The sequence below is a fragment of the Paroedura picta genome, chromosome 14 (assembly GCF_049243985.1).
Source record: "Paroedura picta isolate Pp20150507F chromosome 14, Ppicta_v3.0, whole genome shotgun sequence".
Classification (NCBI taxonomy): domain Eukaryota; kingdom Metazoa; phylum Chordata; class Lepidosauria; order Squamata; family Gekkonidae; genus Paroedura; species Paroedura picta.
In genome coordinates, this window is record NC_135382.1 from 23,728,685 (window position 1) to 23,746,133 (window position 17,449).

At 48.1% G+C, this 17,449-nt stretch overlaps 1 protein-coding gene and 1 non-coding gene across 2 annotated transcripts; both read left to right on the plus strand.

Moving 5' to 3' along the window:
• Positions 1 to 629: 629 nt before the first annotated feature.
• On the plus strand, positions 630 to 8,043 carry POLR2C (RNA polymerase II subunit C). Its single transcript, XM_077310232.1, has 9 exons — positions 630 to 797; positions 1,775 to 1,824; positions 2,857 to 2,925; positions 3,138 to 3,190; positions 4,145 to 4,273; positions 4,493 to 4,544; positions 4,797 to 4,965; positions 6,196 to 6,270; positions 7,404 to 8,043. The coding sequence occupies exons 1-9, from the start codon at positions 712 to 714 to the stop codon at positions 7,546 to 7,548; spliced, it is 828 nt and encodes a 275-aa protein (XP_077166347.1). The 5' UTR covers positions 630 to 711; the 3' UTR covers positions 7,549 to 8,043.
• A 3,301-nt stretch (positions 8,044 to 11,344) lies between these two features.
• TRNAD-GUC (transfer RNA aspartic acid (anticodon GUC)) lies at positions 11,345 to 11,416 on the plus strand. Its single transcript has one exon. It is a non-coding gene; the product is annotated as a tRNA-Asp (tRNA).
• Positions 11,417 to 17,449: the final 6,033 nt, after the last annotated feature.

Below are 17,449 nucleotides of genomic sequence, written 5' to 3' on the forward strand. Positions count from 1 at the left end.
TGTTGGCAGCAGAGGATAGGACCTAGTTTAAACTACATGCAGCACAGTACCAGCCAGATATCGGGGTGTTGGGTGGTGGATATTTTCACAGTCAGAGTAGTTCAATAGTGGAACTGGCTGCCTAAGGAGGTGTCAAGCTCACTGGTGGTCTTCCAGAAGTGACTGGACAGGTCCTGCTGGATACTTGAGGCTGACCCTGCATTGAACAGGGGGTTGGACTAGACGGGCTGCACGGCCCCTTCCCACTCTAGGATTGTATTATCTGGTTGAATAGCAACAGCGCTTTAATACACTGTCAATTGGGCCTCCAGGGAAGGGTGGCATATAGATTTGGGGGGAAAGAAATACATTTTTGCCTGCTTCCTTCCGCCATACCCCTGCAGCTGCGGTGGCCCAACTGTTACTCTCCATAAACCACAGTTCCCCAGCTGCTGGCAGGGAGGGGCTCCCTGCCGGCAGTAGGAATGGCAGCCCGTGGACCTCTGGAGAGAGCCACCTTTTGACCACCCCTGCCCTGTCCTCGCCCTCCTGCCCGTGATCCTTCGTGCTGGAATCTAACTGCGTCCCTCGCCGGAATCCGAGCTGCAGGTCCTCCCGGGTCGCCAGGGGGCGAGAGAGGCGAGGCGAGGCGCGGCGCGGCTGCCTGGGCTGGCCGGGCGTGCTGCGCGCTCCGTCTCGCCGGGCCGAGCGGGGAAGGCGGCTGCGGCGACCATGCCTTACGCCAACCAGCCCACGGTGCGCATCACCGAGCTCAGCGACGAGAACGTCAAGTTCATCATCGAGAACACCGACCTCGCGTGAGCGCCGGACCAGGGGGGCAGGGGGAGGGATTCTCTCCCATCTTTAGGGAGGCCAGTCTCCCGGGGGGGGGGGGGGATCTGGGGATCTCCAGGCGACAGCGATCAAGTCCCCTGGAGGAAATGGCTGCTTTGGGGGGGGGGGTAGATTTCATAGCATTTCAGTCCACTGAGGTCCCCCCCTGCTCCCAAATCCTGCCCACTCCTGGAGTTATCCCCAAAGTCTCCAGGTATTTCCCAGCCCAGAGATGGCAACCCTGACTCCAATGCATTATACTCCACTGAGAGCCCTCCCTGCCCCCAAATCCCACCCACTCCTGGATCCACTGCCAAAGAATCCAGGTGTTTTTTGACCCAGAGATGGCAACCCTAACTTCAATGCATTAGACTGCACTGGTGTTCCTCCCTGCCCCCAAATCCCACCCACCCCTGGATCCACTCCCAAAGTACCCAAGTATTTCCTGATCTAGAGATGGCAACCCTAACTCCAAAGCATCGTACTCCACTGAGGTCCCCCCCAACCCCAAGTCCTGCCCACTCTCAAAGTCTCCAGGTATTTCCAAGCCCTACATGAATAGCTGCAGATCAGCTTCCCTTTGCAAAGGCTTTTTGGCAAGGTATTTTCCAGGAGTCAGCCTGATACAGTGAGCAGGTCGCCTGATTAGGATGAGGAAGATGTGGGTTCAGATACCTACCGTACCATGGAAGCCGGCTGGCTGGCTTAGCCTCGGCCGGTCTGATGCTCTCAGCTGATCGACCTCCCAGGGTTGTTGGGAAGATAAAAAGGAAAAGGGGGAGATGATGTAGTCTGCTCTGAGGTCCTTGGAAGCAGGGTGGGAAGGAAATGCGCTAAAGTAAGTTCCATAGATAAGCTGACAAAGTTGAAATGTGCATGGACTACATTTAACATGTGGAATATGAGCGCTTTTTAAAAATGCAATTTCTGACATTGTAAGTCTTTGCTTGTTCTCTTCCAGAGTTGCAAATTCTATCCGGAGGGTGTTCATAGCTGAAGTTCCTACTATAGGTAATTTCCCGTTCATTTAGAGTTTTGTGTTATTTCGTATTGGCTTGAGAAGATAACTACTATGCAAAAATACCAATATATGTTATTGTGGTATGCACACACACTTTCATTTTTTTTCTTGGAATGTCCCTCTTCTCAGTCTGTCTAGAGAAGCCCAGTGATTATCACGCCTTTACCCTCTGTGCCCAAGGAAGCACAAAGGTCTGGTTCTTCAACGTTCCTTCATGCATAGTGGTACAAAGAAGTCTGAGCGTAGACCGCGCACACACTCCTCCCCACTGCAGAACTGGTGGTGTCCATCTTCATTTTACAGTGCTTAGACATGGCTGTTTGAGGGTCAGTCCAAAATATGCTCTTGATTGTCTTTTTCTCCCACATTTTGGGATCCTTTAACCACTACTCCATTCTGTGTTTGCTTTTTCAGTGGGGAAATCATGCTTTTGAAAAAGATAGTTTCAGGTGGGTCTCCAAGTTAGCCTGCAGTTGAAGAATAACATTAAAGTCCATAGTCTGCTGAAGAGTGCTTGCACTCAAAAGCTCATGCCATTAATAAATCTTTGTTAGTCTTAAAGGCGCTACTGGACTCTGATTTTGTTTTGTTGTGTTTCTTCAGACCAACACGGCTAAGTCCAGTAACAACAGTATGGCATATAGTCACACAGTTTTTGAAAAATGTTTGAAAACCATAATTATGTTGGTCCTTGAATTTGCTTTCCTCCTACAGACTTTAGCCCAGGCTAGCTCAGACTTGTCAGATCTTGGAAGTTAAACCGGGGTAATCCTGGCTCATATTCAGATGGGAGACCTCCCAGAAATATCAGACAGACGTCCCTGAAATGTAGACTCATCTTAGAGGAGAATGTTGGAGCGTAATTGGTCCGCTTAACAAGAGATCCTGGGAGCAGCTGAAACATGTGCTCATCAGATAGCCGCCATCTTGGAGTCCCCCAGTTCTCTATCCTCTAGACATGGTAGAGCAAAATACATGTTAAGTTTCTCCTTGACATCTGTTCGCTCTCCTTTCATTCACAGCCATCGACTGGGTCCAGATAGATGCCAACTCCTCCGTGCTCCATGACGAGTTCATTGCACACAGATTGGGTGAGTCCCTCCACAGCTTGAGCCAGGAGAGGCCTGTGGGGCTTCCCTAGATTTTCGGGGTGTTCTTTTTAAATCCCACATCAGTCCATGTTGCAGAGTTTCTGAGCAGGCTGGTCTGCTCCCGCCTGGGATTTTTAATAAGAAGTAAGTGTGGCCCTGTTGTCCTACCTGTTGATCAGCTAATATTCGTTCTTTTCTCTTCTGCACCTCAGGTCTGATCCCCCTCACCAGTGATGATGTAGTTGATAAGCTCCATTACTCCAGGGTGAGTGGAGGGCAGTGGACAGCAATTCAGTTTCTCGGAGGACAGCTTTGAGTTCTGAGGGGCAAAGGCCTCCTACTGCAATCCCACTAAACCTGTGGCCCTCCAGATGTTCATGGACTTCAATTCCCATGAGCCCCTGCCAGCAAACGCTGGCAGAGGCGGGTGGGAATTGTAGCTCATGGACATCTCGAGTACCACAGGTTGACTACCTGTGCACTAAAGTGTCTCCAGGACTCATTCTTTTGCCGGAGGGGTCAGTTCCTTTTATCTCTTTAGTCAGCCACAGGGGGGAGCCAAGCAGGGTTCCATGGAAAGCGGGGCTGAGCCCGAGGGTCTTGGTATGCTAGCAACTCAAGCATAGATTTTTATAGCAGCCTGAACAGCCCTGACAGGCCCAGTCTTGGCCGGGTTTGGTAGCGAAGCAGGGTCAGCCACTGTTAGTTCTTGGATGGGAGACCACCAAGAAGAAGAAAAAGAAGAGTTGGTTTTTATACCCCGCTTTTTTCTACCCGAAGGAGTCTCAAAGCAGCTTCCAATCGCCTTCCCATTCCTCTTCCCACAACAGACATCCTGTGAGATAGGGGAGGCTGAGAGAACCCTGATATTACTGCTTGGTCCGAACAACTTTATCAGGGCTTTGGTGAGCTCAGGGTCACCCAGCCGGCTGCCTGTGGGGGAGTGGGGAATCAAACCTGGCTCGCCAGATTAGAAGCCAGCGTTTCTAACCACTACACCAAGGAAGGTGGGGCTGCCACGTAGAGGAAGGCAGTGGCAAGCCAGATCTGCTCATCTCTTGCTTTGAAAATGGCAAAGTCCTGGGAACACCATGAGTGCACAATTATTGTTAGTGCTGAGATTCTTCTGGTTTTCCTGGAAGGATACTACCAGTGACCTTCATCAAATGGGTCACTTCAGGTGTCCTACATCCTTCTTCTCCTGTTCTTTCCCCCCCAGGAGTGCACCTGTGATGAGTTTTGCCCCGAGTGTTCGGTGGAGTTCACCCTTGAAGTCCGATGCAACGAAGACCAGACCCGCCATGTGACATCCCGGGACCTCATATCCAACAATCCTCGGGTTATACCAGTCAGTACAGCACTTTCTACTCTCTTTGGCTATGGCCTCTCAGTCCTGCTTTCCAGACAGGAATGACTAAGGCTCCAGCTAAGAGCAGTGGGCCTGTGGCAGGTGTATTGCGGTGGGCGGTACCCTTTGTTGAGGACTCCATTCCAATCCAGCTCTCGTTGTAAACTGCGGATTCTACATTCATGAGGCATTTCACACTGACTTCCTTTGCTTGCACAGGTGACATCTCGGAGCAGAGATAACGACCCCAATGACTATGTTGAGCAGGATGGTATGTACCTGGTGGGGTGAGACCCACAAGGGTGGGGTCAGACCCACAAGGTTGGTGGGCATAGCAGGGTGAGCAGGGTTTCATGTCCCTGTGGTGATACAGAGGTATCCTTGTCTCATGTTCTTCTGGGTTATCAGCTGTTTCGTTGAGGAGACTCATAATGATGCCTCTAAGGTGAGAGTTCCCTCTTGAATGGAAGAGATTGAGCTCCGTGGTCCGGAAAGTCAAATTAGACCTGTGTGTTTTCTTTAGATATCCTGATTGTCAAGCTACGCAAAGGCCAGGAACTGAAACTGCGGGCTTACGCTAAGAAGGGGCATGGCAAAGAGCATGCCAAATGGAACCCCACGGCAGGCGTGGCCTTTGAGTATGACCCAGACAATGCCTTGCGGCACACCGTGTACCCAAAGCCAGAGGAGTGGTGGGTTTTCCAGAAATGCAGCATTTTACGTTTTGCCTTCTGAAGTGAGCCGTTTGGGGATGGATGCCTTGCAAACCTTAGATGCACATGAATGTGGGTTGGTAGTTGGTCTGCAAGAGGATATTGTCCCAGAATGCGCTTCAAGGATTCTGTGATTATTTGGTATGATCTGTTCCCACCTCCCCCCCCCAGCATTCCGAACGCTTGTGTGGTCCTCACGTGGAACGAGGCAGCCATCTCTGTGTATCTGTGGTTCCCCTTCAAAGTACTAGCTTTGGAGGTAGCCTCTACAGATTCCCTTAGACGCTTCGCCAGTAACTCATGGTGCAAATTCCTCTTGTCAAAACAGGATGGAAGTGTGGTGTTGAGGGGGAAGGAGAAAGGGAAGAGGTTTATGGCTCAGTGGTCGAGCATCTGTGTGTCATGCAGAGGGTTCCAGGTTCAGTCTCCGGCGGTCGACAAGGTGGAAGACTTCTGCCTGCCACCATGGGAAGCTGCTCCGGTCTAAGTAGATTAGGTTTTCTCAACCAGGCGTTCATGAAAGCCCTGGGAGAGTTTCCCTGGAAGGGTTGACAGCCCTGGAAGGGTTTCCCAAATAGATGGGAGTTAATTAATTTTAAGATATATTCTATAAACGTGTTCAACATTTATTGGGTGATACGACCATATATGGTCCTGTCGAACTCCCACCCAGCCCCAATGGCCAAAGATGGGCCTGGAGGGGGTCAGGAGGGGCCTCAGGTGGGCATGTCTACAGCTCTGCTTCCCAACCGTATTCTGCATGATTGCACCACTTCTGAAGAATGTTTATGGGCTTCTCAGTGGTAAAAAGGTGAGAAAGGCAGGAGTAGACAATACTGACTTTGACAGCCAGTATCATTCAATATAAGGCAGCCTCCTGTGCCTGTGAAGCGCATGAGCCCGAGGCTTAGTCACTTGGCACAAGAGCATGGTTAGAAACTGGGGCTGAAATCGCCGTCACTGAATGCCAGCCTCTCCTTCCAGCATATCGAGAAGCTGACTCTTCGTTCTCTAATGCAGGGGTAGTCAACCTGTGGTCCTCCAGATGTCAGTGGACTACAATTCCCATGAGCCCCTGCCATCAAACTTTGGCAAGGGCTCGTGGGAATTGTAGTCCATGGACATCTGGAGGACCACAGGTTGACTACCGCTGCCCTAGTGTGAGAAGGAAGCCTTTGCACATAACCTCACTTGCCTGTTTGATCCTAGGCCCAAGAGCGAATACTCTGAAATTGACGAGGATGAGGCTCAAGCGCCTTACGATCCCAGCGGGAAGCCAGAAAGGTGAGGAGTCGGGTGACTGCAGCAGTACCAGGGGAGTGATGTGAACGTTCATCCTGGAGCTGTTTTCAGAGTGGGGTCTCCCAAACTTTTGCTTGCACGCATGCACGCCCGCATACACACGAGAATGACTGGGATGGGTTTTTATTGCTTTAGACGGATTACAACAAACTCAGAGCTGAGGATTTATTATTCGATACAGACAATTGCATTCTGAGGCTGTCTCCACAGCCAAGGCTACGGCTTTAGCAACCGGCTGTTGTGCAAATAAGAAGCTTTGTGTCTGTGGGGTGTGTTTGAGTATACCCTTTCTGTCCTTGCAACAGCCCTGTGAGGTGGGGCACACCTAGGGTTGTACTCTGGGGTTCTGTTACACTAGCAGAGGCACTCTCCTCCAGCAAAAGCATCCCCCTGAACCCCCATTAGGGCATGGCTCCTTCCCTGGACAGAGAGGAGAGAGAGAGCTGGGGTGGTGTGGCGGTTGAGGTGTTGGGCTAGGATCCGGGAGGTCAGAGCAGGTTCGAATCCCCACTCTGCCACGGATGTTTGTTAGGTGCCCTTGGACCTATCACCCTCTCTCACACAGGCCAACTTACCTCACAGGGTTGTTGTGAAGATAGACTGGAAGAAGCGATGAGCCAACAAGGTGCAAACGTCAAAAGAGCAGGGCAGATATCAGCCGGTTTCTAGCACCTAGAGAGCCAGCATGGTGTAGTGCTGAAGAGCTGCAGCCTCTAATCTGGAGAACTGAGTTTGATTGCCCGTTCCTTCTTCACATGCAACCAGCTTGGGTGACCTTGGGCTAGTCACAGTTCTCTCAGAGCTCTCTCAACCTCACCCACCTCACAGGTTTTCTGTTGTGGGGAGGGGAAGGAAAGGAGTTTGTAAGCCGCTTTGGGCCTCCTTTGGGTAGCAAAAAGCAGAGTACAAAAAACCAGCCCTTCTTCTTTCTCTTCTCTACCCTGCAACCTGGGGGTGACTGAGCTCCCATTTGTCCCCTTTTTAAAATTAACTGCTGCTGGGAATGGGAGGAAAGAACTTGGGTTTGCTTTTTGCCTTGCTTCTCACGGACCTTCAGGGAAGGGCAGTTATCCATTTCTCTCCCAATCTGTCCAATCTCATTTACCCTCGTGCAGGTTTTATTACAACGTGGAGTCCTGCGGCTCCCTCCGCCCCGAGACCATCGTCCTCTCGGCCTTGTCTTGCCTGAAGAACAAACTGAGCGACCTCCAGGCCAAGCTGAGTCAAGAGATCCAGAGTGAAGTGCTGGCTATAAACTGATTCTGGTCTCTTTTCCTGGGTTATGTCAACAGAGGCCCGATGAAGGAGACCGCTGGCATCACAGGGCATGGGGGGGGGGGAGGGCAGGGGGAACGGGGACATGCTGATCCTTGAGTGCTGTAGCTCCTTGCTTCCCATGTCTTGGAGGAATATAATGTGCGCCGCTCCCTCGGGTCGAATATTTCTCAGCACTGCCTTGTGGAAGCTGCCGTTCACAAGCACACAAGGATCTGTTGTTCAGGCTGCTTACAAGGAAGGGAGCCGCATATTCCCCCTGGAGGACATGCTGTCCTGTTTGAAGGGGACATGGAGACTGAATGCAAAGCAGTTCCCTCCCACCTCCACCACACACATACTTTTCTGGTTACTGCCTATCTCTGTGCTGAACTTTTGGGATAAACAGCCCCCACCTGGCAGTTATCCGAGTTATGTAACTGAAGTTTACTAGTTATTTGTGTTTGTTGCTGTACTGAATAAAAGCCCTTTCCCTGGCTAGCCATGTGTGAACACTCCTCTGGTGCTTTAGGAAGGAGGTCTCGGGGCGCCAGTGGCTTTCCAGCTGACATTTAAGTTAATGAAGGTTGCTAATTGTTGCTCTGAGAATTTCCTTTTCGGCAGCTTTTTCTGCACCAACCATCCAAACCCAGAACATAGATTTGGGCCTTCTAATGCAAAAATCCAGTCGTTTGAGGAAATCATAATACTTAAAACATTCTAATTCTCAATGCTGCTGAGGGGAAAACATATTGGGAAGGTGTTGTCATCCTGAAAGCCTATGAGAACAACTGCATCCTAATGGAGATTCCAGTGGTTCTTGTTTTTTGGAGGTGTGGGGATGTACTCTTAGCAGTGACCATGCTACTACAAATTTTGGTAGCCGCTTCAGAATTTCTGCTTCCGGAATCTCTGCTTTTCTCCCTACCTGTTACCATCCCGCTGTCAAGACACAAGTTCTTTTTTTATGTATCATTCAGAAAGAGTTGCAAAACAGTGTTGAACAGAAAACAGCTGAAAACCCAGAAAGCCAACGGGAGAAAAAGACGTCTTTGGAGAGTGGAGGGTTAAAAATCTAAGAAATAAATGAATAAATAAATAACTGACAAATGATGCAATCTTTAGACCAAAAGCGACAAGGGGGAGGGATAATACATATTAATATCCAGAGACATAAATTCACGTGTTCTCATGCTTTCTGGCCTCATAAAAACAACTCTTTATTTAATAACAAGGTCTCATGTTGCTTCAGTCCATCTCCAATGCATGGAGTAATGATTGCCGTCTCTTTTTGAAGAACTATTTCTTTAGGGATTGCCGAGGCTTACAACATTCAGAACCTTTATCCTGTTTAGAGTTTCCAGAAAGGAGTATCCCCCAATACTGCAAGAACTGGATTAAGATCTAGGAGACCCTGTACTGTTAGACAGACTTGTCCATTAAGATCTAACCCAAAATGTCCCAATACTTTTCTCCGAAAAGAGAAATAAACTAAGCTTTGGCTAGGGCTACACTAGGTGCACTCAAGCAAAGGGTATTTTAGCTCAAAGGTCTTGAGTAGCTGATCAGCTGTCTTAAAACGTAGCTTACTCAATAGCTGCCATCATCTTGTGCACAACTGCAAGAGGATGTGCACGCTGACCCTGCCAGGACAACCACCTGGCCAGCACCCAGGTGAGATCTGAGACAGCTCAAGAAACCTTGCTTTAGGATGCTTTGGGCTGATCCTGCATTGAGCAGGGGGTTGGACTAGATGGCCTGTATGGCCCCTTCCAACTCTATGATTCTGTGATTCTGTAATGTTGTGAGGGTCATGTGGTAGACAAGTCTGTGTGAAAAGAGTGTTCTGTAGCTGCAAAGCCTGAAAAAAAAGTCATTTCAAGCAAGCAACGATTTACTTCATAGCTTCTCCACCCTCAGTGAAGTGGACTGTGTGTCTGTAGGGGAGGGAGATATTTGACATTTGAAGATATGGGGGGGGGGGTTGACTAACCCTTGAGGCAGTCTCATTCCTTAAAGCACAAGTCTTTCAAAGAATGAAAATAAGGTTCCGCAGACTCTCAGGCTATGCTTCTGCATGCTTTGGAGAGCAGATTGCTGCAGCTTTTTCCGTCTCCAGATTTTTGTTTGAAGGAAAGGATCAATTTCCCTTTTCTTCCTCCCCCGAGAGCCATTGTTCACCAAAGAGCTTGGTGTCACTTAACCCTTTTGCAGGCCAGACAATGTGGTGGGTTTCCTAGACAGACTGACGGGGTCTTTGCTGCAACTCCACAGCCAGACAGCCAGCCGGGCTCAGATTGGAGACAGCCTGATGCTCGGGAAAGGCTATTTGATTTCCTCTCTTCCTTCCTATGGTGGGCTGGAGAGGAGGCAGCAGAGCCCCCTCCGTTACACATCTGGAAACAACACAACAACAGGCAGAGCATCATGAATGAAATGGCTTCCTGTTAGTAAAAAGAAGGGAATGTGTGTTAAGTTTGGCCAGCTCCAAGTTAACGCCCCCATCTTTTTAAAAGCCATCCTCAAAACCAGAAAGAAATAAACATTCCCTGTTTTGCTATTTTGCAGAGCTGTTTAAATTCCCATCAATGCTTGGTTTTCTGGTACTTAGTGCAGATTTTATAGGTTGTTTTTGGTTGGGTAGGCACAGTAAATATGGCTTTTAAATGCTATTTAGATAGCATTTTTACAGGCTGCATAAAATACACATAGAATAGATAGATATAATTTCTGGGTGGAGGTAATATTAAACTGTTTATGTTGACAGTGTGGTGTGAACAAACAAATCCATATGGAAACTTAGAATCACCCGTGTGGTTCGCAGCAGGGAGAAGCAAAATGAATATGCAAAAGGGTTTTTTTTTTTTAGATTGTAGATCCTTGATCTCTGGCGTTGTTGTCTTTTTCACTCTTTCCAGCTTTCCATCCATATTAAAGCCGAAATACCAAAAGACTCACATTCCCCCTTGCATCATAGTAAGACACAGTTGAAAGGCTTGTGCAATCCAATATCGACATCTCTGCATTTCCCTCTACTTCCTCCTGGTTTTGTTTTGGGATTTGTTTTCTTTGAGTCAGGGGGGCGGGGGGGTTAGCAAACGTATACAGTAATAGTGACATTTCTGCCGTGGAAACACACACACACCCTTCCCAATCTCCTTGGGCCTGTCATGATTGCCAGAACAAATTTAGAGTCCTATGGCACCTTTAAGACCAACCAAGTTTTGCTCAAAGTTTGAGGTTTCGTGAAACACACGAGCCAGTTTGATGTAGTGGTTAGGAGTGCGGACTTCTAATCTGGTGAGCCGGCTTTGATTCCCCGCTCCCCTAAATGTAGCCAGCTGGGTGACCTTGGGCTCGCCAGGCACTGATAAAACTGTTCTGACCGAGCAGGAATATCGGGGCTCTCTCAGCCACACCTACCTCACAGGATGTCGTGGGGAGAGGAAAGGAAGGCAACTGTAAGCCGCTTTGAGACTCCTTCGGGTAGAGAAAAAGCGGCATATAAGAAACAATTCTTCTTCAGTAATATCTGGGCTCTCTCAGCCTTGCCTACCTCACAGGGTGTCTGTTGAGGGGAGAGAAAAGGAAAGGCCATTGTAAGCTGCTTTGAGGCTCCTTCAGGTACAGAAAAGCGGCATATAAGAACCAACTCTTATTCTTCTAGTGGAAAGCATGGCAGGTTTATGTAAATAAATATAATTTATGGAACAAATTTGGCAAAGTTTAATTAGGAGGCGGGTCTTTGGAATCAGGAGAGGAGTTTTACCCTCATGCTTCTAGTTTTCTATTTGACTGCTAGAGTGGTGTGGCTCAGTGGTAGAGCATCTGTTTGTCAAGCAGAAGGTCCCACGTTCAATCCCTGGCATCTTTAGTTAAAGAATTTGTCAGGAAGCGATGTGAACACCTGAGACCCTGGAGAGCTGCTGCCAGCCTGAGTAGACGATACGGACTTCAATGTACCAGGGGTCTGATTCAGTACGTGGCAGGTTCATATGTGGCAGGTTCACGTGGCACCATTCATGTGGTGTGGCATCAGGGAATGTAGAGGAAGTTGTAGTCTCTGCCACTAGGTGGCACCCACGAGTTACAGTTGTGAGTGCTTCACTTAACAAACCAATCCAGAGGAACAGGTAAGGCAAAATCATAAAGGAGAAAATAGGCTGTTGTGGGTTTGCCAGGGCCTCTTCTGCATGATGGATAAGCTGATGAAAACTCACTAAATACATCGTTGTTTTTCTGATCTCTGCACAGAAGAGTTAATTTACTTCACAAAACTGATTGTGTTCTGCATGGTGAACTGCCTCTTCGGTGCTTTAAGCGTCTTTTAAGCATTGTTTCTGAAAGATGCTTTTCACCGATTCATTTCTCCTGCCTGCCTGAGATAGTCTATTAGCCATGCAGAGGAGTTCTTTAGTTATGCAGATAGTGACTGCTTTAGAGAATAAAGCGGAGCTGGCAAAACTACAGGGGGCAGGGCTATGAATTATTTCATGCAGAGAGCATTGCAATGTAGTTTTTCAACAGACTACATTCAATGCAGAACAACAATTGTAATACAATAAAGCAGTCTAAACTGGTTGTTTTTTAAACTCTTATTTGGCTCCATGCAGAATACCTCCAGGACATATGGCCATCTGGTATGGTAGTTTTAGTCCCTGATGTTCACCAGTAACTGGGTGGCATCGATTCAAATGGGTCGCCGTGTTGGTCTGAAGTAGCACAATAAAATCAGAGTACGGTAGCACCTTTAAGCCCAACAATGTCATGTAAGGCAGTGGTCCCCAACCTTTTTATCACCAGGGACCACTCAACGCTTGACAATTTTACTGAGGCCCGATGGGCCTCTCAACCACTGCCTTAGCGCTCTCTGATCGCTATGGTAATGTTTAAACATCCCATCAAAATAAGATACAGACACGCCACAACAAGGAACATAAGGAACATTTTATTTTCATGGAAATTTTAACTCATGACAATGACAAACCAATGGGAACCCTGAGCTTGTTTCTCTGCAACGAGATAGTCCCATCTGGGAGTGATGGGAGACCATGACACCCAAAGTGTGTTGTAAAGGGCCGGGGGGATGAAGTCAAGGGCCGGGGGGGGGGGGAGAAGGCGTCCTTTGCGGCCCACCTCCAATTAGTCGACGGACCACATGTGGTCCGCAGCCCACAGGTTGGGGATCACTAATGTAAGGAATTCATCGTCTGAGGAAGAGGGCTTGCACTCAAAAGCTCACGCCCTGAATAAATCTTGGCTGGCATCGTCAGTGGAAAAACTGTCCACATTCTGGCACAGAGTGATTCCCCTCTTGCTGCCCATCTTGAAGATGTCCAGCCCCAGTTACTGACAAAATGTCAGGGACTAAACTAGACCATGTTCACACAGTCTGGAAAACCCACAACTGGCAGTTGACTCCAGCTGTGAAAGCCTTTGGCAACTCAAGGAAAACAGACCCTTAAGTAGACAAATCAAATCGCTGGACCAAAGAGCAGAAACACAGCGCAGTCCCATTGAAGAACCCCTGGCACGGTGAGACCAGATCACGACGGTCCTGTTAATAGGGCGTGCAAGTCAGAGCCAGGTCAAAGTGATCCCAGCTCCTCAACGGAGGACAATCAGAGACTATTCAAAGAGGACATGCTGGGCACTTCAGATCGCTCCGATAAAGGGCAAGCCTTTTGAACCACCTGCCTCTGGAGCAGTGGTTCCCAACCTTCCTAATGCCACGACCCTGTAACACAGTTCCTCATGGTGTGGTGACCCCAACCATAAAACTATGCAGGTGTTCTTTCACAGAAATTAAAATCGAAACTGACCCCCGGGGTTTCTCAGTTCAGTTCTGCTTCTTGTCCCAACATGCCCATCTCGCTCTTTTCTGCTGCTCCAGACAGACAAATGCTCTATCTCAATCTACCCTGCAAGGCTGTTGTGTGGATGCCCCCCTCCCCCCAGCCAAGCTGATTGCCCTGCCACGACCCCTGTGAAAGGGTCGTTTGACCCTCAAAAGGGTCCCGACCCCCTGGTTGAGAACTGGTGCTCTAGACTAGCAATCCCCAACCTGGGGGCAGCGGACCACATGTGGTCCTTCGACTAATTGGAGGTGGACGGTGAAGAACACCTTCTCCCCCCCCCCCGGCCCTTTACTTCATCCCCCCGGCCCTTTACAACACACTTCGGGTGTCATTGTCTCCCATCACTCCCAGATGGGACTATCTCCTTGCAGAAAAACAAGCTCAGGGTTCCCATTGATTTGTCATTGTCATGCGTTAAAATTTCCATGAAAATAAAATGTTCCTTATGTTCATTGTTGTGGCATGTCTGTATCTTATTTTGAAGGGGTGTTTAAACATTACCATAGCGATCAGAGAGCGTTAGGGCAGTGGTTGAGAGTAGAGGAGTAAACAACCCCCCCCCACCAGGTCTCAGTAAAATTGTCAAGCGTTGAGTGGTCCCCGGTGATAAAAAGGTTGGGGACCACTGCTCTAGACTATCCCACTCCTTGCCTTTAGACACGGTGCTGCCCAAACTAAGGCTACCATGCTTTGGTCACATTATGAGAAGACATGAGTCACTCGAAAGAACGATGCTAGGAAGCGTTGAAGGCAGCAGGAGAATAGGAAGACCCAGCATGAGAGGGAGTGATCCAGTAAAGGAAACCATGGCCCTCAGTATGCAAGAGCAGGGCTGTTGATGACAGAGCATGTTAGAGGTCATTAACTGGAAAGTGACTTGATGGCATTTAACCCTGGGACTGTGGATGCTGCTAGCTTAGTAAGTGCAAAACAGCATTGCAAAACAGCATTGCTTAGGGGGGGGGGGGTGCTTTCTTGAACAGGAGGTTAAGCTCAGGGAGTGGATTGCATGGGAGACAGGCATGTTAGAATTAGAGATGTAGTTTTTCCTGCACTGATGGTCTTGCAGCCTTAAAGAGATAGATTTCCTTGCATTCTTCTTTTTCTCCGCCTTCCGCTTCAGGGGCCTTCAATGGGTATAACTTAGGACAGCATTGTTGGTGTATTGCTGAGCCAAAGAACTGAGCTGTTGGCTTTCCATAGATCAATAGTGAAGCAATTCTTTTCCCAGGCTTCTGGCACTCTCTGGCTGTAACATCCCTCCCCTCTCTATTTTAGCAAGAAGCATAACTGCACATCTGTCGATTCTGCTGGCCCTGTATTTTTCATGCAGAGCAGGGCACTGGAGAGCTGCTCTGTGATTATGCAATGCTGAGAATTGGAAAATCACATTGGTACAGAAGGTGAGGATCCTCAGTTGGATGTGAGGCATTTCTTTTGCATGGGATATCCATTCAGAAACACACAGAATGTAAAGATGACAAATGCAATCTTTATGGTTTTTTCCTTCTTTGCTTCCCCCCACCCATCCACCTGGGAGTGGAAGATGGAGGGTGGGAAGCACACAAAAAAATTCAAATAATGCTATCAGTTTAGCAACAACAGCGAGTTTATTCAAAGTTGCTGATCTCAGCTTGCTGTTGCAAAAGGTAATATTAGGATATTGCTTTGGGCAGGGGTTGTTCTCTATTCTTTGCACGTCTCTTCAGCTGCAAGTCAGCAACTTTCAGGGGTAAACTCATGCAGGGTTTAAGACACAGGAGGCCACTCCAAGCACAAGCTTGGTTATTCACGATTTGTATACAGGACAGTGTCAAAAATGGGCTAGTGGCTTTTGGAGACACAACACATTTGTGTTTTTTGGCATGCATAGAAAACTAGCAAGAAGGTTAGGCTTCCCACACGTGCCAACTTTCTGGATTGATTTGGATTTTTTCTGCATTAGTGCAGAAATGGAATAAAGTTTGAGACCAATGGCTCTTTTAAGACCAACAAAGCTTTATTCAAGGTGGACGCTTTTGTGTGCCCATCATACTTACTCAGACAATGAAATGGGAGGTATAAGACCCACATGTATAACTAGAGCAGGGGTAGTCAAACTGCGGCCCTCCAGACGTCCGTGGACTACAATTCCCAGGAGCCCCTGCCAGCGAATGCTGGCAGGGGCTCCGGGGAATTGTAGTCCACGGACATCTGGAGGGCCGCAGTTTGACTACCCCTGAACTAGAGAGTGGGTCATGGCTTAGTATACAGCATCGTGAAGATGTTTACCAGATACAAGGGCCTTATAGAAATAACAAGCTGGGTTTCAGGTCATAATCCATTTGGGTTCAGCTCGGGAGTGGGGCATAGTAAAGGAAATAAAAATGTCAAGATTAAACAATAATGGACAGGTGAATTCCTAACTGTAGAATCTAAGAGTAATTAAAAGAGACCCTGTTACCATGCTCCATTTGTCTTCAGTCAAGCATGGAGGCATCGCCACAAGTGACCAGCCGTGCAGAGTTCTGTCCTCAGACCTGAGAATTAAATTTGCATCTCACGTTCTAAATTACATTACATTCTGTCATTCATTGCATTACATTACAGCCAACTATTCAATTCTATTGTTCCAAATAAGAAATAAAATGGAGAGGATATATGGCGCTTCTGGGGGATTGTTAGGAATGCAGGTGTAAGAGCTGGATGTGGTTAGTCAATGTAGTGAGAAAAGAAACCAACATCCCTGTTGAATCCCAGGGGGTTCTTTTGTTTTGAGTGTCATAATAACTCACAACTCAGCAATTTCCCTTTTCAGCTACTCACTTGAATGCAGAAATGGGTACGTCAATAACCTTAGAAAAGAATAACTCTGCTCAGGACAGTACTGCCAAGGCTAGCCACAGAACTGGTGCAACGCCTTTATTAGGACCAGCAAGTGTTAACCCAAATGGACCAAAGACATGGTTATGCTGGAATCTTACTGGTCAATGACCATATCAATAACGTGTGCAATGTGCATGATCCTACTAATCATGAAGGTGGACTGCTGTTTAGTAAGAAGAATTCAGTTCTCACCATAGGGAACTCACAAGCATGTCTCTGGTTGTGTGGACACAAGCGGGGAATGTAAAACGTAACCAGACAATGATTCCTTGGCTAAAGCTGTGGCTTGTCTGGTTAGGGTTGCCAGCTCTGGGTTGGGAAGCACCTGGAGTTATGATGGAGCCTAAGGAAGGCAGGGTTTTGGAGAAGGAGGGGTCTCAGAAAGGTATAATGCTATGTCTACCCTCCAGAGCAGCCATTGTGATCCAGGGGGACTACTCTTGATTTTCTGGATGTCAATTGTGAGCAATTTCCAGGTACAACCTGGAGGGTGGCAACCCTAGATGAGGTGTTGTCCTACACTTCTGCTTTTAGTCTTGGAAATGACAGGGATCCCGTGTTGCTTCAAATGAGCACTGCGGTTGAGGGACCCAGCCATCAGGAGCAGCCAAGACCAACTAAAAGGAGCCTTGTGGCAGCCTGACAACAAAATTGGCTTGCTTTCAGATCTCACCTAACTACTCCTCAGGCTGGAAGTTAATGAAATAGGGAGAAAGGAACAGAGGGGAAGGTGTTTCTGGTAAAGACTGTCATGTTAGTCTGATAGCCACGCTGATCTGTTGCAGAAAAACAAACAGGATTCTTGGGCATTTTAAAGGTGAACGTTTTTGCAGCCGCTTTGTGGCCTGGAGTCCAGTTTTGACAGTGGGCTCCCGCTGACAAAAGCTTATGCCAGGATGAAACAGTCAATCATCTTTTAAAGCTGCCATTTAGCCCCCCGTTGCACACCTGCTCTAAAGGGCTAATAGCATCTGCCTACCTGGCTGGATTACTGGAAAGAGAAGAGAATTTATTCACGTAAAGTGCTTTGAAGAAGAAAAGCAGTAGGTCAGTACTCATTCATTAAAACTTCTGCGTCAGAGAACCAGGCTGTGGGCTTAGGCTGCCTTTGTTGAAAGGAACGAAGAATAGGCAGGTGTACCAGGAACAAGTCTTTATGGTTGTCCTGCAAGCACCAACACAAT

What these genes read in the sequence shown, in the direction of transcription:
- POLR2C (XM_077310232.1), top strand. Translation starts at nt 712, where the DNA reads ATGCCTTACGCCAACCAGCCCACGGTGCGCATCACCGAGCTCAGCGAC. An exon ending in ATCGAGAACACCGACCTCGC is followed by an intron (nt 798 to 1,774) that starts GTGAGCGCCGGA and finishes GTTCTCTTCCAG; the next exon opens with AGTTGCAAATTCTATCCGGA. An exon ending in TACCCAAAGCCAGAGGAGTG is followed by an intron (nt 4,966 to 6,195) that starts GTGGGTTTTCCA and finishes GTTTGATCCTAG; the next exon opens with GCCCAAGAGCGAATACTCTG.